Source organism: Archocentrus centrarchus, chromosome 3 (assembly GCF_007364275.1).
Source record: "Archocentrus centrarchus isolate MPI-CPG fArcCen1 chromosome 3, fArcCen1, whole genome shotgun sequence".
Lineage (NCBI taxonomy): Eukaryota > Metazoa > Chordata > Actinopteri > Cichliformes > Cichlidae > Archocentrus > Archocentrus centrarchus.
The window spans coordinates 14,490,947-14,499,364 of NC_044348.1; the positions used below are offsets into that span (position 1 = coordinate 14,490,947).

Genomic DNA, 8,418 nt, shown 5'->3' on the forward strand with positions numbered 1-8,418 from the left:
CCACAGAGGTCCGTTTGTGAAGAGCTCTTATTGCGTGCAGCTTTCTTCCAAAGACGTGCTGCTAACTCCCTTTTTGTCTTATTTTGGGTGTTGATATCATCCAGCTCCATGTAGAAGTTTAATTGCAAATACACACACCAACAGATAAAATGTCAGTTCATACACTGCTGGAAATACATACAGCCACATTTGGTCCCTGTTTTCCCTCTTGCTTACAGCTCAAGCAAAAAAAAACAAAAAAAACAAAAAAACGCAGGCTTGGTTTTAAGGGTAATTAACACAGATCTTTAGAACTGGTGCTGATCTCTAGAATTAAGTAAATTGCCTGCTCTGCCTCCTACACGCTAAACAGCTTCACTGCATCTTCAAGGCATCGAACATCTAGAGAGAAAAGTGTGCGTGTGTGTAATGATGACAGAGAGTGTTCAATTTACCAACTTATCTAACACTTCCGTCTTCAGAATAAAACCTGGCATGCCTCCTCTCTCAACAGTTTTCGTTTGTGCACAGCTCTCCAGCAGACAAGAGGCACACTAGGGGTGCTGCTGCAGGTGGCGGTGGTGGAATAAGGAAACAAAAGCACATGAGATTGAAATTCCAGGGGAGCAGAGGGTGACGGCAGTGCTGAGGATAAAACAGAGAGCTGTCACGACACGGGAAGCAGCAGTGGAGGATGACAGGAGCGGCGGGCTACAGATAGACACAGTGGGTGTGTGTGGGCAACTGATGAATATACACTCTAAACAAGCCTCAGAGCAATAAAGACATGAATTGTACTTCCCCTGCATGGGGGATCTTAAGGTGTTATTCTTTCTTTTAAGGCAAGAAATTGTGACACCAACAATGGATCACATTCTAGCCTGCTACAATGGTGGAAAAATGATTGAGATCCTTTACATTTAAGTAAAAGCACCACAGTGAAAATGTAAAATGACTTTAATGCATTGAAATTCGTTCTTAAGTAGAGTATTTAATGCACCAGTCTTAGGTGTAAAATTAACTTTAATAATAAATGTAAAGGGAGTTGTTCTATAAAGAGGCCCCTGTGCAATTTGCATTATTACATTATATTATTAAAGACATTAAAATTGCTATTAGACTGAGTGATTATGTGTAAGCTGCCTTTTTTTATTAGAGCTAGTCACGGATCTAGTTGCTGCTACAAATGTGGGGATTTTTCTTTCCTTGTCATTTGTCGTATTTCTGTGTTCTGACATAATTAAACAATTTGGGCAAAAACTTATCAGAGAGCAAAAGCTGAGGGCCGACAACTCAAAAAACCTGTTTCTTTAAAGGTGAGCAATCTATCCAAAAAAAAAAAAAACATTCATAAAGAATATCCATTGATTTTCTTGGTTGGATATCCTATCCATGCTGGCCCAAGTCGAGAGGCAGGGTGCACTATGGATTGGTCACTGCAGAGCCAACGCAACAGCTAGTGAAGCTAACATGCACATCTTTGAACTGTGCAAGGAAGGCCTAAAAAGCAAAGAAAGAACATGCAAATTCTACAAATAAAGGCCCCAGCCAACCTGAAGGTTCAAACTCTCACTCTTTGGGTGGGGCAACATTTGAGCACCTTTCGAGCCACTCTAAAAAAGTACATGTAGCATAAAAGTTAATTACATTTTCCTTGGAAACATCTAATTCAGAAATTTAAAATGCTTAAGTATCTCATAGTTGAAGTACTTGGTTAATTTCCACATGCAATAAAAGGTAAACGATGAGACAGATGGCAGAGAAATGGAAAAAAAAAAAAAAACACACAGAGGGGAACCCTTCTGACATCATCACAGTCTATTTTAGGACAAGCTGACAACATAACAAGTGAAGGTCATTCTTCCTCAACATATTCTCCCTTTTTAAGGAGAATGTGTTGAGAGTAACATGAGCAACATTTGCCTCGATCTCATGTCTATATTGTTTGTGTAACACCTTGGCTGCATGTGTACATTAATATTCTATGGACGTACACAGGAGGGCTTGTCATCTGCTTAGAGATTCTGTGCACATCTTCTGGCCAGAGGGCATTTCCCTTCTGCACTCAGTACAAGGTTCCACTGGACCGACATGACACATAACCGGACAAGAAATGTTCCCCTTAGTCAACACATGCATATCCACTGGCAGGGGAGACAAAATAAGCCTTTTTTTGGCTTTAAGCAATAATATATGTGGTTTAATTGCAAAACTTGGCTTAACAGAAAATATTTTTGTAAATAAACTGTAAAAAAATACACAGCCTGCTCCATGACTAAAATATTGAAAATTGATTATGGTAACTTATATTTTCACGTTGTGTCTTTCATTAAAAATAAGGTCTGTAAGATGTGTGGTTTCAGGTGAGCCACTTGCCACAAAGATACTGAAATCAGCAGGTGCTTAAATTTGACACTAAAACTGAGGTGATCTGCTGCCACCTGGTGTCTGTAAATCCACACTGCAGGCTGCACAACCTTTGTTATGTAACAATAGTGTCCATACTCTCAGTCATAGCTTCCTGCAGTCATGTGATCTAATACTGTGACATTACAGGTAGGATCACAGCCATGAATCGCACAGTAATGTAAAGAGAAGAACATTAACATTTATTAAATAACCCATAATGTTAATAATAGGCACAATGAAATCATTGCACAGATCAGCTTGTAGCCATTATTCAAAGCTGGCTCATTCAGTAAGGATCTAACACACATATCAGTTTGACAAATCACACATTTACAATAAAATATATTCAGAGCAAGTTCCTCATGTTGAACTACCTTAGTCTTTGTCTGATCCCAAATGTCCTCCCAATAATCAGAGACTGTAACCTGCCTTTTATGGATAGATTATTTTATATATAAGGGTGGACAGCAATATATGACAATGTATTCCAAATATTTTATATTTTACAATATTTTGTGCATTTTTTCCATGTGTGACTGGAGCAACATTCAGCTTCTGAAGCAGTTCTCTGAAGCTTTATCACACTTAATTTAATGAGTCTCTAAAAAGGCCTGGGACCTCACTGGTTTTCCTTCTCCAGGTACTCCAAGCTGGGCGCATCCAACCTCTGCTCGTGATTGCGATTTTTTGTGAACTCTTTCAGCATATCCATGACCTCCCCTTGGTAGACCTCAGGAGTGGGCTGAGCTTCTGCAAGCACAAAAAGTACAGGATGCATTATTTTCAGTCTTAATTGAGGGAAAAATAAAAGTGGAAATTCAGATTATTTATTTTATGCAGGAAGACTCGCTGTCTAAGGAGCAGTGAGCACAAAGAAGGAAGCTCTTATGATGCCACCTTGGCCTATTTTAGAATAATCTTGGAGCACTAAACTTGAAGCGCTGATGTAGGCTGATTCAACATACTTTGCTTCAGTGATAATAAGATGCACAACTGGCATCAACTGTAATTACATCATTCCCTCTTTATCTCAAACAGTATGTCTATGTCACCTTGAAAATTCTGTTCATTAATTTAAAGTGTCAAAAAAAAGGCATTTCAATTAATCACTTAGTGATAGCTTTGTAATGATTTCTCCCAGTCATGTCAGACAGCCTGCAACATTTTCCTATTTGTCCAGAGATGCTGCCAGTTGGGTGTGCTAATGTTGTTCTCACAATGATTTCATTTTCAGCCGTTATGCACAAAAACAGAGAACTAATTGGAACAAATTAAGAGTAAATTACAAGAGTAAAAGGGCAAGTTATCCAGGAGAATTTAATGAGCTCCAAGGATGAAGCTTCAGCCAAAAGAAACTGAAAAACAGTTACAGAAGTGCAGTTAATTTGTAAGCAGAGTGGTTCATTGTTTCAGCAGCAGCAACACTCATTAATATCTGTCAGTTTAAAAATTATTATTATTTTTATTACTATTACACACACTGGAGTTTCCTGCAGTTCTTATAAAAGTCATATGCAAAGTTAATTTGTCTGATTTCTTTGTTGCTGTAAAAAGGTCAAAGCATTTTTTATTATCTGCAATGGGGTATAAAGACTATTATTAAGCTAAAATTATGTTTTGCCAGTAAATATTTCAAGGTTTCCAGTGTGACTCTACAGTATAAAAGTAAAACAGAAAGTACATCTGAAGTATCTAGCCCAGAAATTATCCATCATTTGCTAACAACAATTTTATTTTGTCTTTAATGCATCATGAGTACATTTATTTATCTGTACAGCACTTTTCACACAATCTCATTCAATTTTCATCCAGACTCAAACCTTCTGCATACAATAACAATAAAAGAAAAAGCAATTAGAGAAGAGAGAGCAATGACAAAACATTTTTAGTACAACCCCAATTCCAAAAAAGTTTGGACGCTGTGTAAAAAGTAAATAAAAACAGAATGCAATGATTTGCAAATCTCATAAACTCATATTTTATTGATAGAACATAGAAAATATCTCAGATGTTTAAACTGACTGCCTGACTGCAGTCCAGACCTTTCACCAACTGAAAACATTTGGCACATCATAATTCGAAAAATTTGACAAAGAAGCAGCTAGAATCCGATATCAGACAAGAATGGGACAACATTCCTCTCCCAAAAGTCCAGCAACAATCCTTAAAAAAATCCTTAAAAAAAATGTTATAATCACTTTGAAAATAGCTAAGAGCTAGAACAGAGAAAACAGGAGTTCGTAAAATAAAAAGGAAGATTCTGCTCTCACCTGTTGCCCAATAGTAGATGTCCCAGTCATTGCTTGGTTCATTAATCAGCCTGTCATACTGCTGCAGCTGGTTCTCAGTCATTGTGTTCAGGTACTGCTTTGCAAAAAGGCTAAAAGAGAGAAAATTAGTCTGAATCTGAAGCACCCCTCCTATCATCTGAGAAAAAATCCTTCACAATGTAAGCAAACAAAAAAAGCAACTTAAAAACACTAACAGTTCTAAAGGTTTTTAAACATTATTCTGATACAACAAAAGCATGTGTTGTAATGGTTTGATAACTGAGCAACAGTAAGTCAGAAAGGGGATTTTTATTATAAGACTGCAACTGAAGCCTCATTTTAACCTCAGATGTTCTTAAGAATGTATTTAAGCACAGAAACAGGACTATGAATTTTTGTCCCTGATCGCCTACACTGGATCTGATTAAGGAAGGAATTTCTATGCATCCAGGACAGATAGTAGCAACACTTAAATAATGCTTTCTATTGGATGAGAATACTGAAAAATGTAAACATATAAGATGGATAAAACAATAAAATCAAACACCGTAGCTCACAGACAGACAGTTTAACAACCTCAGCAATATGCAGTTCTCCAACATGCCCCTCTTGCGGCTTTCGTAGAGAAGTCGGCGTCTCTTGATGTTGATGGGCTCATTTGGATTTTCGTTCCAAGGAGGCAAAGGGATCTCGATCAGGTCTGCCTTGCCGTCATCGGGAGAGTCGCCGCGGTAACCACGAGATGACACCAGCCCTGTGACTGCTGGTCTCCAAGCAGCTTGGCACATCCCAGTTACCAGCTGATGGGACACCAGCACACATTAACAGACACATGGTGATGAGTAAAATTATCCACCGCACCACCTGGAAATCCATCGTCTTTGTTTTTGGCCACGATTACGGTTGCAATTTTTATTTAAACGTTTATACAGACATCAGATCAAGATGTTAAATTGCCATTACAACATTAATAAGTTCAGGTTGTTCAAGTAGTAGGACCCAACTTTATATAGTATTTTCTTATTTTGAATTTTTGTTTAGTTTCTGCTGGTTTGAGATTGCTTTGCTTTTTTTTTTTTTTTTTTTACTGTATCAGTTATTAGTTAAAATGTTTCTCTTTTCATTTTATTTATATTTTTAACATCCCTCAGCATACTTTTCAGGGGCAGAATAAGCATTATGATACAAACACAATATCCTTAATTTACTCACAAGCATGCACATCACAATAAACGTATACAAATGCCTCCTCGTGCTTTTTGACAAATATGACCAAACTGACTAAAGCAAAGGACATCATCTCTATAGTTTTATCATTATAAGTTTACAGTAACATTTAAAGTTTTCTTTTTTCTTCAGTACAGTTTCTCTGCAAAAGTCTTGAGCCACCATTCCTCAACACAACCTGCAGGGTTGAAGAATAAATCCATGACTGATAAGAGTTCCACTGTGTGTTTTTCTATGCCGGTATACATTTATTGCACTGACAGTGTGTTTGGGATTATTGTCATGCTGAATGATGAAGCTGTTATCCATCAGATGCTTTCCAGATGGTATTTCATGGTGGATCAAAATCTGATGGTACTTTTCTCTGTTCATAATTCAATCAATTTTGACAAGAGCGTCATCACCACTGTCTGAAATGCAGCCCCAAACCATGGCATAGCCTCCACCATGTTTTGCTGTAAACACTCACTTTTATACCTTTCTGCTGACCTTCTCCATACATACTGATGACTATTTGAACCAAAGATTTAAAAATTTGGATTCATCACTCCATCAGACCTGTTGCCACTAATTTTCACTCCAGTTCTTGTGTAATTTGGCATACGTCAGTCTTTTCTCCCTGTTTTCCTTCCATAAGAATGGCTTCTTGACACCCACCCTTCCACTGAGTCCGTTTATGATGAGGCTTCAGTACTAGATGGATCAGCTGAAGGGTCAGATGCATCTCTCAGGTCCTGTGTCAGGGGTTTGCTGAAATTTTTGCTTAAAGATACATTCCACAGTAATTGGGACAAACGAAAGTTGAAAATTAGATTTGAGATATTTAGCTGAGAATTTATTTTTTAATTGCATAGAAGCCAAATTTTCATGAACTAGTAATTAAGTGTTGATTACACCATGTTTTTTTGTCATAAATTATAATAAATAAAAGCAATAATCACTGTCACGAAGGGGACAATTCTAAAATGACTGGAGTATTCCATTCAGTAATAGATAAAGCTGTACCTTGCATATACTAATAACATAGCATTTTACTTTCCATTAGTATTTGCGTATAGGAAAATAACACTGTATCCCTCTGTGACAAAATAAGGTAAAAAAGTTTTTTTATTCCCTCAGTGGCTTGAACAAAATTCATAACCTCTTGTGAACTTTTGACTTTGGGGTACTGGGCTGTTAGGGCTGTTGTCCCTCATAAATAGTCACAGACTATTAACCTTTATTATTGTAAATGACACAGATACAGATCCATGACATGCAAAATACTGTGGAATGCCCTGCAAATTCTTTGTTTTGTGTAGACACAACACTGGTTGACCTGTTGTGCCATTTTAATGCTTTAATCAGTGTTAAGTGACAGACAAACAAAAACAAACATTCGTCAGAAAATGGTCAGGTACAAGGACTGGAGTGATAATGGGTGAAAAAACAGCCAATGCTCAAAGAAAAGCTCTGAAAGACCTACGGAAAGCCTGGGGAATTATTGCTCAAGACTATTTAAAAAAAAAAAATGACAAGACAGCCTGGCGGAGCGTCTCAGATTGTACTGTTGTACAACTGTCCTCCAACAGGATAACCTCTCTGCGTCAGAGCTACATCAGTCCTGACAATAATAATGGTACACCATCAGAAACCTGAATCGGTATTTAATAATGTTAACAGCCTGTTGCTGCATCTACTTATTAAAGAATAAACATACAAACTATAATCATTAACGCTAAAACGTTTAAAAGTGGACGGTGAGCCCTGACGTTAAAACGGCCGCTGATTCAGATTTCAACCAAATATATATGCATACATGTGCAAATGATTTCTCTCTCCGCTAACTCACCCTTTTCGCAACAGCAGACGACAGCATTTTAACCCAGCTTCTTTTAAGGCCCACAAATTTGATAAAACTGCGTCTCCGCTGCCCAAACGTTTCTGGTGTCTGACAGACAAATTACACAAGTACGGTCACAGGAAACCACCGGAGAGCGCTGTACACAGCGTACACATGTCCACGTGGTAACTGCAGGACAGCACAGCTGGCGTCAACGTTGTATTTTTAAGGGTATATATTTTATTTGTGTGTTTATCTTATCTTTCTTACACATGCACACACACTCACACACGTACTAATTAAAAGCTAAATACATCTAAAAGTAAACTGGTTGACTATAGGAACCACATGTCGATTGTTGTTCTCAGCCGGTGAATATCTCGGCTGCACCAACTGCGAGAGTAGCAACAATAGCATTAGCTGATCAAAGAGCGAAAGTGGCCATTTGCGCTAATTTGTGTGTAATACGGTATATGCTTTTGAAAGTTTTCATCAAAATTCAGTTTCTTATAACTTATGTGCGCAGGTCGTGTTCTCGGTTTGTCATACTTATTTTTAGTATGTTTATTTTGAGAAGTCCAGCGGAACGTTAACGTTAGCTAACAAAAGGAAAATTAATGGTTTTCTGAAAGTGCGCCTGCTGTAATAATTTGCAAAGTGTGCATGTGCACGCTACACTGAAAAAAAATTACTAGCTGGATTGCCAGTAAT

At 37.7% G+C, this 8,418-nt stretch overlaps 2 protein-coding genes across 3 annotated transcripts in view; one reads left to right on the plus strand and one right to left on the minus strand.

The window, feature by feature from the left end:
* Window positions 1–2,567: 2,567 nt before the first annotated feature.
* Window positions 2,568–7,858, minus strand: sdhaf2 (succinate dehydrogenase complex assembly factor 2). Its single transcript, XM_030722623.1, has 4 exons — window positions 7,717–7,858; window positions 5,235–5,458; window positions 4,659–4,768; window positions 2,568–3,138 (listed from the first exon to the last, which is right to left on the minus strand). Exons 1-4 carry the CDS (start codon window positions 7,741–7,743, stop codon window positions 3,008–3,010), a joined length of 492 nt encoding a protein of 163 aa, XP_030578483.1. The 5' UTR covers window positions 7,744–7,858; the 3' UTR covers window positions 2,568–3,007.
* A 58-nt stretch (window positions 7,859–7,916) lies between these two features.
* Window positions 7,917–8,418, plus strand: part of LOC115800365 (cleavage and polyadenylation specificity factor subunit 7) — an 8,300-nt gene continuing 7,798 nt past the window's right edge. Inside the window, exon 1 of one of the 2 annotated variants that reach the window (XR_004021667.1) lies at window positions 7,917–8,418. This exon is cut by the window's right edge and continues 111 nt beyond it. The gene's annotated coding sequence lies outside the window, so the exon portion shown is untranslated. The other variant, XM_030757671.1, reaches the window with a different exon arrangement.

What these genes read in the sequence shown, in the direction of transcription:
- sdhaf2 (XM_030722623.1), bottom strand. Translation starts at nt 7,743, where the DNA reads ATGCTGTCGTCTGCTGTTGCGAAAAGG. An exon ending in CGTCTGCTGTTGCGAAAAGG is followed by an intron (nt 5,459 to 7,716) that starts GTGAGTTAGCGG and finishes GTGTCCCATCAG; the next exon opens with CTGGTAACTGGGATGTGCCA. An exon ending in CATCTACTATTGGGCAACAG is followed by an intron (nt 3,139 to 4,658) that starts GTGAGAGCAGAA and finishes TTGTGCTTGCAG; the next exon opens with AAGCTCAGCCCACTCCTGAG.